Consider the following 12272-nt stretch of genomic DNA (forward strand, 5'->3'; position numbering starts at 1 on the left):
AGTTATTCTTGTCATTTTTTCACCCATACACTTGTCGAAAAATCATACACTTTATCGACTCTGGAAAAATCATGATGGAAGAAGAAATGCCTTTAAAACTAACATGGACTTTACACAGGAGCCACAATTAGAATTCCAAATGCTCCAAGTACAATAAGTACAGTCTGAAGAATTTCGTTCACATGTATGTTCTCTAATCCGATGTTCTGACACATATTTCATCTCTTCAAACACACGAACAACATTTGCGAGAAGTGGTTGAAGCCGTAATGTTTTTTTTTCTTGAGGTGAATGAAATTGGAAGGTAACAATGGAATATATACTATTTTTGCAAATAGATGTACATAATTTTCAATCTTTCCTCCGTTCGCTTCATAGCAAACTAAACTCAAACCCACCAATTTGAGAACGAATGTTCCTTTCTCTTTTCTACTCATTTTCCTCACGATGATCAACCAAAAATGTTTGCATTTTCTCATTTTTCCACTCTTTTCTCTTCGATCCTTTCCCTCTCCTTGAATTTTTGTTGACAGTTCTCATTACATTCTCTCTAATCAAAGGAAGCATAAAATGGGAAAAATTGTACATAAATGTAGCTTCGGGGACCCGTAATGTGCTGTTTTCGGGATAAATTGTTTCAAGGAATATCGGTACATCAATGAAGAAATGATTTATTCTACTCAAGCGAAGCCAAAATCTTTGAGTGTTGCTAGTCTACTTCTAATGATAAGCAAACAAGACATACAAGCATTATGCATTAAAGCAAATTAATTTCCTTTGTATACAACTGGATATTTAAGGTTCTGCTTTGAAAATATCTATTGGCCGGCCTCAATAAAATCAATGTCCAAGCTGCTAATCTAAATGCTAGACCTGGGTTTTGACGTATCGATACTTGATCTGCTACCTGATATATCAAGACTTGATCTTCCAGCTGAGATGCCCAGTGTTGATATGCTGAACTCTGGAATATATCTTAATGACTCATGGCTAAGAGGCAGTGGTCTATCAGGCAGCACTGGAACTTCTATGTCACCTTCTAACATCTTCAATGCTTCGGAAATCGTGGGCCTTAATGCCACCATTACATGAGCACAAAGTATGCCAACATGTATAAATCTTTCCATTACTCCTTTTGATGCATTTTCTCCCATCCTATTATCGAAAATATTGTCAACCTTTCCTGACTTTACAAGATCAAATGCCCAATCCGTGATTAGAAGTCTTGAAGATGTTGAAGACGTGTCAAGTACTTTTCTACCACTCATGATCTCAAGAATTATGACGCCAAAGCTATAGACATCACTCTTTTCAGTTAGTTGTCCGTAAAGAGCGTATTCTGGAGCTAAGTATCCGTATGTGCCAGCTACTTTAGTTGTCAGATGAGATTCTCCTTCAGTTGTTTGCTTTGCTAATCCAAAATCAGCTAGTCTTGCTTTCATTTCTGAATCCAAAAGTATGTTTGTGGTCTTTATATCACGGTGATAGATGGCTGGTTTGATTCCATAATGCAAATAAGCCAGCCCTCTGGCCACATCAATAATGATATTTTTTCGCAGAGGCCAATCCAATGGCTGCTTACCAGTAGAGTTTCCTTCTTCATAATTAAACAGATGCTCATCTAAACTCCCATTCGACATGAAATCATAAACCAGATATCTTCTGTTACCTTTAATAGCATCACTTTCAACACAAAATCCTCTTAGAGCAAGAAGATTTCTGTGCCTGATTTTGCTAATGATCTCTGCTTCGTTAGTGAATTCTTCATCATCCCCATTTACATCCATATCAAGAAGTTGTTTCACAGCTACAATCGATCCATCCAAGAGCGTACCTTTGTAGACCACTCCAAATCCCCCCTGCCCTATTAAATTCTTTTTCGAAAACCCTTTAGTGGCTTGCTCAAGCTCAGCTACATGAAACCATTTTGCACCAGTGTTAGGCAACACCTTAGCCTTCACTCCCCTTACATACTCTTCGCGTAAAATTGCTAGCCTCCTTTCCTCTTTCATTTTTTGATAAATAATGAAGCCACCCCATGTTGCCAAAACTCCAAATATTGACCCTAACAATCCGAAAGCAACTTTGAATATTTTTTTTCGCTTGTTGGTGGTTTTCTCTGCCATAGGAATGCCTAGTGCACAAGAAGCTATTTGTGGATCCTCAGGACCATATTCATTAACAATTCCAGCAGCATACAAACAAGTGTACTCGAAACATTTTGTGGAGTTTGGTCTCATAGACATCAAAAGAGGAGCCACCCTTTGTCCAGCCAAAGCGCAGGCAATGCACCGACTGGGAGTAGAGAAGTTTCCTTTGCAATTTGACTCTAGCAGGGTACTGTCATTAAGTTTTTCGTTCCATTCTTTGAGTGTTGTGATTCCACCACAGTTACTTGACCTGTTAACCACTAGCTGGTCATAGGATCCTTCACTGCACATCGAAATATTAATAGACATCGATGAAAGCTCGTTACCGAAAACAGACATACATGCAGATGCAACATCTGTGTTTGGGAAGTAAAACATTGCTGTTTGATTGAGATATTTGGCAAGGCCTAAGCCAAGGAGGTGTTTGATGGTGTCGCAACAAGTGTTTTTGTTTAATGGTTGAGCTAGGCAGTCTGATGTCTTCCATGGTAATGTCTTGATATAACCAAAATCAATGGGACATGAAGTATATGCATAAGAAATGAAGAAGAAAATAGTGAAACAGAGAAACCAGAGGATTGAGATCAACTTGTTTTGGAACTTGCTCATTTTTTGTTTACTTGCTAATTGGATCATTACATGTTAATAAGATATAGTTAGTGCTAAAGCATCATAGGAGGCAGCTGTGGACATACGGTCAAATTATCTAGTATAGTAACTATCTTTATGTATTTATATACTTGGTGTTGGAATCAATAATCTAAAGAAATGATGGCAGGGGAACCAATGCATAGTTTATACTATAGGCTGATGGCTGGTGCAATTTGTAGTAGGGAAGTATATGCGTTCCAGCTATATTACCATGTGATGCAGGTTTTGTTTGTAACCAACGTTTACTTAACAATTCTTGTCTGCGGCAAACCTCTCCTCTAGCCTACCATACCATGATTATTTAGTGCTCTACAGTAGAGTTTTTTGTGTGAGTATACGGACCCTTAGTATTATCTAGAGATGCACAAAAGGCCCACCGGGCCGGGTTTTGACCGAGCCTTAAAAATCCCGGGCTTTAACCGGGCCGGACTTTTCGGGCATTGACTTCCGGAAATGTCAAAGCTCATTTGGACCCTCGAGGCGGGCCTAACCGGGCTTTTTTTCGGGCCGGATCGGATCGGGCTGGGCTTTTTCTAATTTAAATCGGATCTAGTATTATTAGAAATTCCGAAGAATACATGTGTTAGCAACTAGATCATCGTAAAAATGTATTAGTTTACATGGAATATTTTAGGAAAACATTACTTCGTTGAAAACATTTAAGTTCGGCCAAAAATAAACATGTTTATATAATATATTTTATCATTGTTATGATAACAATGATATCATTGTTATCCAAATATATATATTGTACTTATTATATCTTCTGTCATTATTTATGCAACGAAGTATATAAATAATATTATTAATCACAAATATGTAAATATATATGTGTTTAAAGTATTATTTATATTTATAGTAAATGTGAATTTATAAATATATAAGAAAATATATTAGAATAATCAGATTATAACCGGGCTTTTTCGGACTTTTAATCGGGGCGGGCCGGGCCGAAGCCCGGGTTTTTAACCGGGCCGGGCTTTGCCTAAAGATATAGGGCCCGTCGAGGCCCGAAGCCCGGGCCGGGACCGGGCCGGGCTTGACCGGGTTTTGACCGGGCCGGGCTTTGACCGGATCAGGCCGGGCTAGATTTTCGGGCCTGGGCTTTTTGTGCATCTCTAGTATTATCATACCATCTTTATAATGGTAAGTAATATGATATGTTACAACAACCAATCTCTATGAAGCATTACCCAGACCTATATTATATATATATTATTATTATCATTATTATTATTATTATTTTTTGCATAAATTAAGATTAGGCTTAAGTTGCCTTCACTCGAAAGGCATACCTAGTGTGATTACTTTTAATTAAAATATGAAGCAAGATAAGTTAGATAATTGTGTGCCATTTAGAGAAGTTGTTGAGATTATAGAAAATTGATTTGCATGTCGTTGAACATAAAGTATGTTGAGGAGTTCACCTTATATATGATATGATGATAATGAAAGAAAATGGGAAGGCACCAGACACACATGCATATTTTTTAGGACTTCAATAGAAAAATAGATGATCATAAAAAGCAGAGAGGAGCACAAACTAATACGAAAGATACAGAGTGATCTCCAAAACAGTCTCTAATCCATCAGTGTTCCCTTTATTGTTTTGCGGACTCGCATCTGCAAGGGTCTTGATTGTGGCATACCCCTTGGCATTCATAAACTTGCCAGTGCCTCCCATAACAGCAATCTGAGACTGCGAAACTGAGCTTCTATGAACGCCAAACAAACACAAACTATCCGCGTACCCACCACTCTCAAACATAACAGTGAAAGCCATAGTCTGGCTAACTCCACCTCCTGAACTCGATACATAAAAGCCTTGTGCCTTACCAATCAATCCTAACACGAGTTCATGTCCCTCAGTAAGTTCATCGTCAATCACGGTCATTGTTCCAAACATGAGCTTCCTGATGTCCGCTCCAGCTCCTTGAATTTGGCCACCGTTGAAGAATCCAGAACCTCCGTTGTTGTTTTGAATCACGTTAGATGTGCTTCTGCCAAGGCCGGTGAGGAAGGGGAGGTTATTGTTGTCCATAAGTGCATTGTTTCCGCTAGTTGATGGAACACCATTATTTAGAGGAAAGTTTGCACCATTTGGTTTGGCAAAGGGTACTTGACCGTTGAGAGCAGGGTTATTGACTATTCCGGTAATTGCACGAGTAGAAGGGTTTGTACCGCCTAGTATGTCGTGCATGAAGAACGTGAGACGATAGTCATTGTTATAGCTGCTCCCGTTGTTGCAGCAGCAGGGGTAGTGGAAGCAGCCACAGTAGGTACAGTGGACAGAGGTGTCTCGACTGAATTAGACACCACGGGTGCAATTTCATCTGTAGATAGTGTTTATGCTTCTAGAATTCGAGCTGAGGTTGTGGAGGTGATTGTAATGGCTGGGAAAAGGATGGACACAAAGCCCTTTAGTGAAAGTGCTATAGAGATGTGGGATGCCTTTTTACAAGAATATATAACTAGTTCAAGGTCCTATGAGAAAAATTTAGTATCAAGTGTAACGATAAAGGCTATGCTAAATATTGTGTATATATGTTAAAAAAATGGAAAGTTTTTGGCATGTTTTAAACAAGTTCCTGATATAATTTCCTAAAACTAAGTGTTGGAGGTTGTTCCTTGTAATGAATACTTAAATTTTTATGTTTGGATCTAAGTTATTTTCTTAGTATAATTTATAAAGAAGTTGAGTTGAAGTTAGGAGTTTGAAAAAGGTTGTGTGGGTTTGTCCACATTGATGAAGTAATGAAGGGTGTAGTACTTTATATAGTCCCATGTGTCAGAGTAGTATACCAACTACTAAGGCATGTGGGTATGCATGGTGTTATTGCGTGCCTCGCGCGCCGCTGCCGACTTGCCTCGCCTCGACACGACTCGGGTTGGGTCGAAGGGCGATTTGGGCGAATGTCTCAGCGTCTCGCGTACGCAAGTCGACCTGGGAAAGGAATATTTAATTAATTTATTTAATGACTTATTATATTATTCTAATATGAATATTGAATTTGTATAACAGTCAGGATCTATCCGTTGATGCACTGAACTGAGTATCCGTTGATGGACAGTGTGCATTATACGCCTCTGGTAAGGATTTGCTGTGTGCAAATACTGATGGTCTGGTGTATCAGGATTTACAAATCCTTATACTCACTGTTACGTTTCTGGAATATTTCACATTTTAAGTCGGGATATTTATTCTAATTAATGTAATATATTCAGTTACGTTTTGTGTTGTATTATATACTAAACTAAACGTATGGAATGTAGAGATACCGTAATCACATAATTGTAAAACCCTAGCTGCTACATATCTCTATTTCTCGCCTCCATAATATACATATTATAACATAGGTTTTCTAGGCGAACTGATGTCAGGTCGGTGTTGAGTGCTACGTATCTGTGGACGAAGTACTCTGAGCTGTTGTATCCTGAAAGTGATATTATTGCAACCCAACACAGCGTAAGTGGGGAAATAATCTCTTTCAAAAATAGTCTAGACTTCTCAAAGATTAGGCGTCTCAGCTGTTGATAGTTATTTCAGATTTCAGTTTTGATAAAGCTTCTGTTAGAGCTAAGTGTTCTATTCTCTCTTTGTCAATTCGGTTACTGATTATATTCTTGTTAGAGCTAAGTGTTCTATAACTGCCTCATTATTGCGCGTAGTGTAGTGACTTACCCAACAATCTTCAAGAGATTATTTGTTATATTGTGTAATTAGCAAGATAGTTAACAAAACTGCTGATGTTCAGAAAACTGTTGAGACTGGTTCTTGTTTTGGTGTTACTGCTACCATTGATTGGACTAAGTGTCGTTTTCCCCAGCCTATTTATTTTTCGGGTATGCCTGATAAATTCAGTGGTGGGGCTTCTTTTTCTCGTTGACAGAAAAAGATGAAGCTCTGGTTAATGGTTAAGGGTCTATGGCCAGTGGTGCAGTATGTGAAGGGTTTCGAGCACATAAACGCAACGAAAACAGTAATTAAAACCGTGAAAAACCAAAATTTTCGAAACCCACCGCAGGATCCATGTGAAAAATAGATATTTAATTCGTATATCAGATTTTTTACCTTAAGAAGTTTTACAAATAGGTTGAATAATGGAGATCCAAAGATTGTTCAATCACCACGCATCCTGCTCTCGCGATCTACGCTCTATTAGTATCCACACGAATGCTTGAACTCAAGGATTTGATGTGTACTAGCACAATTTTGTTTCTTCTTGCTCTCTCCATCTTCTCTCTTGGTGGCTAGGTTTTTTTTAGTATAAGTCTTGCACACAATATCATCCACAATAGATATTATATAGAGAGTTGAATAACAAATTATAAATCTTAACTAATTAGGAGTTATTATTAATTCGAAATTCCTATTTGTATTATAATTAAGTCTCACTTAATTATTTAATAAATAATTTTCATAATTAATATTAGTAAATTCAAATATCATTATTTATCTAATTAATTAAGTCATACTTAATTAATATTATAAATAATTCGAATTACTTTAATGTAATTTAAATCCAATTTAAATTAAATAATCCTTCAAGCATTCTTTTTGTGTGACCCTATAGGTTATTATTATGTTGGCAACAAATTTTAAATCTAATTTAAAATCGTAAACAATAAGCGGCATCTAGTAATATATCATTGCTACCCAAATAATAATAATTGAATCGGTGATCGATTTAACCTTTCGTGAATAATGTACAATGTAATATAATCCCTTTAACCAAATATTATAGATTAAACTAGAGGCATATAATGTGTCATCCTCATCATAATTTAATCCAAGTTTCCTTGATCAATGAGTAGACTATCATATCAAATCAGCATTTGAGCGTGGCCAAGCATTTCATAGTCTAGCTCACATAAGAGGCCAATAATATTACTCCTAAAATTAGGAGGGTTAAATCCTTTTTAGATCATTCATATTTCTCATATGATTCATAATATACCCAAAATACACCTTTATCATTACCCTGTCAAAGGTAACTTTTAATGTAATCAAGATACATTAATTCTCGTATAAAAATATAATGATTTCAAGTCTAAGAACCATTACATCATTATCACAGTGAGAATTACTTATGGCACAATAGACATGTAGAATCTCACATCGGGTTTGTCCAGCACCATGTACATTTATATATGCCTGTGTTTTTTGACTTTAGTATCACTATACCTATTATCAAAGAGATGTGATCATCAGTCAACAAACACACCAGTCTTAATGCATTATTATTGTCCCTTAATAATAATACATGACTGGGGACTTTTAGGAATATTGATACTATTTTCATAATCTCATTTTTAAGTCACGTACTTAGAGATATAGAATTCATATCATATTTCAAGGACATTTATTAATCTAATATTTATATCGCATTAAATTAAGAATTAATAAATTATAAAAAGAATAATCGATAAAACTTAAATATTAATAATCCAAAATGTCTTATACTAAAACATCACAGTGTTGTCTCTAGGGCACAAACACTAACAATCTCCCACTTGCACTAGAGCCAATCACCTATTTATCTAATACTCATGGAACTAGTATGACCATCGTGCTTCTGCTGCGACAAAACCTTAGTCAGTAGGTCTGCAACATTATCATTACTATGCACTTTACATTTATATCTCCTTGATAATTAATCTCATTAATAAGGTGATATCGCCTAAGGACATGCCTAAACAGTCTCTTTGGTTGTTTCAAAAATATCAATATATTCGGCTTCCATTATAGAATCATCAATGTTCTTGATGTGAACTATTCCGGCTAACATAACTTATATTTAGACAAAACACAAAATAGACATAAACACATAATCATCATTGTTTGTCCAAAAATTAAGTTCAGAAACTAGCATCAGTGTAACCCTTTATAACTAGTTCCCTATCTTCTCCATACACCAAAAATAAATCTTTAGTCCTATTTAAGTACTTAAGTATATTCTTGAAAACTATCTAGTGACCCTCACCTGGATTAGACTAGTATCTGATCGCCATGCTCAAAGCATACGAAACATCAGGATAAATACACATTATACATCCAATTGCTGACACATCTTGAACTTTCTCAAACGGCCCTTATCATATAATGATTTAGAAAGAAATCATCTTTTGAGATCACTATCCCATGAGACATCGAAACATATCCTTTTTTTTCTCTTGCATCATAAAATGATGCAATAATTTATCAATGTATGTACTCTAACTAGGTCGATTAATCTCTTCAATCTATCTCTATAGATTTTTATCCCTAATATATAGGTAGCATCGCCTAAGTCTTTCATTGAGAAACTATTTCTCAACCAAGTCTTAACAACCTGTAGAGAATGTAATCTCCGGGATATATCGTGTAATTATGTTGTTAATAAATGATTAATATATGTGTTCAGTATCCATTATGTGAATTAATTGTTAAGTGTTATCTGTGTTTGGATATTTAAAAATAATATTAATTGAGTATTTTAATTTTTATATGTACAAAATAAAATATAGATAATTGTCATATCTTCCTAATTATTTTTATGTTTATTTATGGATTTATAAGGATCATATGAAATTTATAAAATCTTTTTCCGAGTATTTAAAATCTATTTTATAAAAACGGGAACCAACCGACGTCATCCGTTGTTACGTTTTTGGAACCCAAAACTCTTCCGAGAACTCCTTCCTAACCCAATTGTAATATTCCGAGCATATTCCATGTTTCGGCTTTTTCGATCCGGCATACGGTTTGTTCTACGCGGGTCCCGATGCAACATTTTCGATACAATATTCGTTTCGGTAAATCAATAAAACCCGTATTTTCGATAAACAGGAGCTTTTTATTAAACTATCCCAACTATCACCTCGTAGTACATGTAACCAGGTCCTGAGACCAAGACCGCAGTACAAATTGTACTGATTTGGATAATTATCCCGAAAACCGATACCGTTTGGATCAGTTTTTATAAATAAACGTACCGTTTTATATCCGGAATGATCCAACGGGACAATAATTCTCTGTAATTATAAATAGCCATTTCCCGTATTTTATTTCGTATCAAAATCATTTGCAGATAGTTAATTTTATAATTTTCAGAGAAAAACCCTAATTTCATAAACTGTTCTAAGAATCAAACAGCAAAACGAAGGCGTTACCGATCTCTGTTTTCAAAGCTTGAGTAACCAAAACGAAGGATTTGAAGTGTTCTACCAAATTCCGAGCTTCGTTTTACTGCAGAAATCAAGGTTATTTTTCTATATTTTTATTTATTTTCAAATTAATTTTATTAAAAATATGAATTTTTGTTCGGATGATTGTTTGTATGATTTGATGATTGCATGTTGTAGAGCTTATTTTCCTGATGATTTTGATATATTATACGTCTGATTTGGAGTTCAATAACATGTTCAAATTTGAGTTTGATTTTCGAATTTTAAAATTAGGGTTTATAACCCGTATGAATGTTCTTAATTGAAATTTGGGGGTTTCTTATTTTGGAATAGATTGATGTTGTGGTATAGTGGGTTGTGTTCTATGTGAAATTTGCAATCCAGTCGTACAAGTTTCATGAATCAACGAGGTCTGTAGAGAAGGGAGTTTTGTTTTGAAGTTTACGTCGAGCTCGCCGGAAACCGGCGAACTTCTCGGCCAAACTCCGGCCAACTCGGGGATTGTTAGGTTGATTTGATGGTGATTGTTAGGTTGATTTGATGGTATGGTTAGATTCCTGGTGAATTGTAGATTAAATCTGGAGTTTGTGGTGGTGGAAGGATGCCGGAGTTGAGTTCTCCGGCGAACCCGACTGTTTTCCGGCGAAGGGCTGGAAAATTGCAGTTTAGTACCCAACTTTTGAAAACGATGAAGTTCAGTCCCTGAACTTTCCAGAGTTTGCAAAAATTGGATTGCTGTTTTAAAAATATTTAAAAATCATATTTCCTATTTATTTTTATTATAAAAATTCGATTTTAATTTCTGAAATTTCCAAAAATTATTATTTTAATTTCGAAAATTATTTTTAATTCAAAAATAAATCTGAATTAATTAGTTAATTAATTTCTGTTAATTTTTAATTGACTGATTGGTCAATTAATTCGAAAATTAATTGATTTAATTAATTATTAATTGATTTTAATTAATTATTTAATTAGATTTAATTATTTAAAAATGATTTAAAAATTCTGAAAAATAGTTTCGAGGTTTAAAATATTATTCTAAATTATTTCCAAGGCTCGATATTTATTATAAAATTGTTTCGGAGCCAGAATTGGCCAACCGAACTCTGTTTATTACCCCGAAATTAATCCAACGACCCATTTTAATTCCGAAAAATGTTTTAAAAATCATTTTAAATACCTGAAAGCCTGTTTATGACCCGAGACTTATTTATAAATGATATATCATTGATTATGTGACGTGTTATGTGTTATATGTGACTTGTTGGTTGACTGTCGGTCTGTATATTCGATGTTTACTGGTTTATTGCGTAACTTTCAATCCGTTAATCGAATTTGGGTGAAACGAAGGGTAGATAGATGTATGTGTTGAATAGAATCCTATGAGTTAAATATTGATAGATGCTTATGATATGTGAGCAGAAGAGGCAAGGCGTAGGAAAGGGAAACAGGTAGTTGAGGAGTAAGACGGTTGAGATTGGAAACGAGTGCAGTGTAGTAAGCTAATACCAGGAAAGTGTTCTGAACTTTCTCGAGATATTATCGTGATTGATATTCTTGTTTTATATTGTAAGTGCTTTGAAGTACTGAACCCTAAACCTTGATTCCAGTTATTGATCTTGAGCCGTAACCTGATTCTTTCTAGACCATTGATTGTTGTATACCCAAACACGAACCTCAAATATACGATACTACTCCACAAATACATACAAACTAAATATTAAACACTGAACCAGATTGCTTACACATTCAAACCTTTGTATTTTACGCTTTGAAAGACCAAATCCTTGAAACCCTGAAACATTGATTCATTGTTAGCCAATTCTTTCATTACCTATCATTCAAACTTTGAAAATGCTCTTTTGATCCTTATGCAGATTAAAACCATTTCATTATGGAACATCAAATGTTGTTAATGATTATGGTTATTGTTTATTATTATTTATTCTGTTATTATATTAGAATTAGATTGTTTTTATAAAATTATGGACCAGATTCGTGGTCAGACCATATAATGGTCAAGTTAGGCCAATGTGTGCCTTGGATCCAGTAGTTAGAGCAGTGCTGTGTGCTTTGCTTGGGGTTAGTGCGTGACTGATCAGCAGCCTAACCTTGGTTTTTAAAATAAAAATATAATATCCAATTCTAAATCATAATCCATTGTTCACTTGATATCATAACCATGTTCACCTGATGATCATTATTCTCAGTTTTGTCATTGTGACTTGCTGAGCTAGTTAGCTCATTTGTGCGATATTATTTCTGTTCTTTTCCAGTTAAGAAGGAACCGGTTGGTACCGA

General features: G+C 35.1%; 2 protein-coding genes across 2 annotated transcripts; both read right to left on the reverse strand.

Annotated features, from left to right (window-relative positions):
• Positions 1–367: 367 nt before the first annotated feature.
• LOC141689095 (putative receptor-like protein kinase At1g11050) lies at positions 368–3080 on the reverse strand. The gene has a single exon (XM_074493271.1). It carries the CDS (start codon positions 2784–2786, stop codon positions 861–863), a length of 1926 nt encoding a protein of 641 aa, XP_074349372.1. The 5' UTR covers positions 2787–3080; the 3' UTR covers positions 368–860.
• Positions 3081–4344: 1264 nt separating this feature from the next.
• On the reverse strand, positions 4345–5001 carry LOC141689097 (dirigent protein 10-like). The gene has a single exon (XM_074493272.1). It carries the CDS (start codon positions 4999–5001, stop codon positions 4345–4347), a length of 657 nt encoding a protein of 218 aa, XP_074349373.1.
• Positions 5002–12272: the final 7271 nt, after the last annotated feature.

Source organism: Apium graveolens, chromosome 10 (assembly GCF_009905375.1).
Source record: "Apium graveolens cultivar Ventura chromosome 10, ASM990537v1, whole genome shotgun sequence".
NCBI lineage: Eukaryota > Viridiplantae > Streptophyta > Magnoliopsida > Apiales > Apiaceae > Apium > Apium graveolens.

What these genes read in the sequence shown, in the direction of transcription:
- LOC141689095 (XM_074493271.1), bottom strand. Translation starts at nt 2,786, where the DNA reads ATGATCCAATTAGCAAGTAAACAAAAAATGAGCAAGTTCCAAAACAAG.
- LOC141689097 (XM_074493272.1), bottom strand. Translation starts at nt 5,001, where the DNA reads ATGCACGACATACTAGGCGGTACAAACCCTTCTACTCGTGCAATTACC.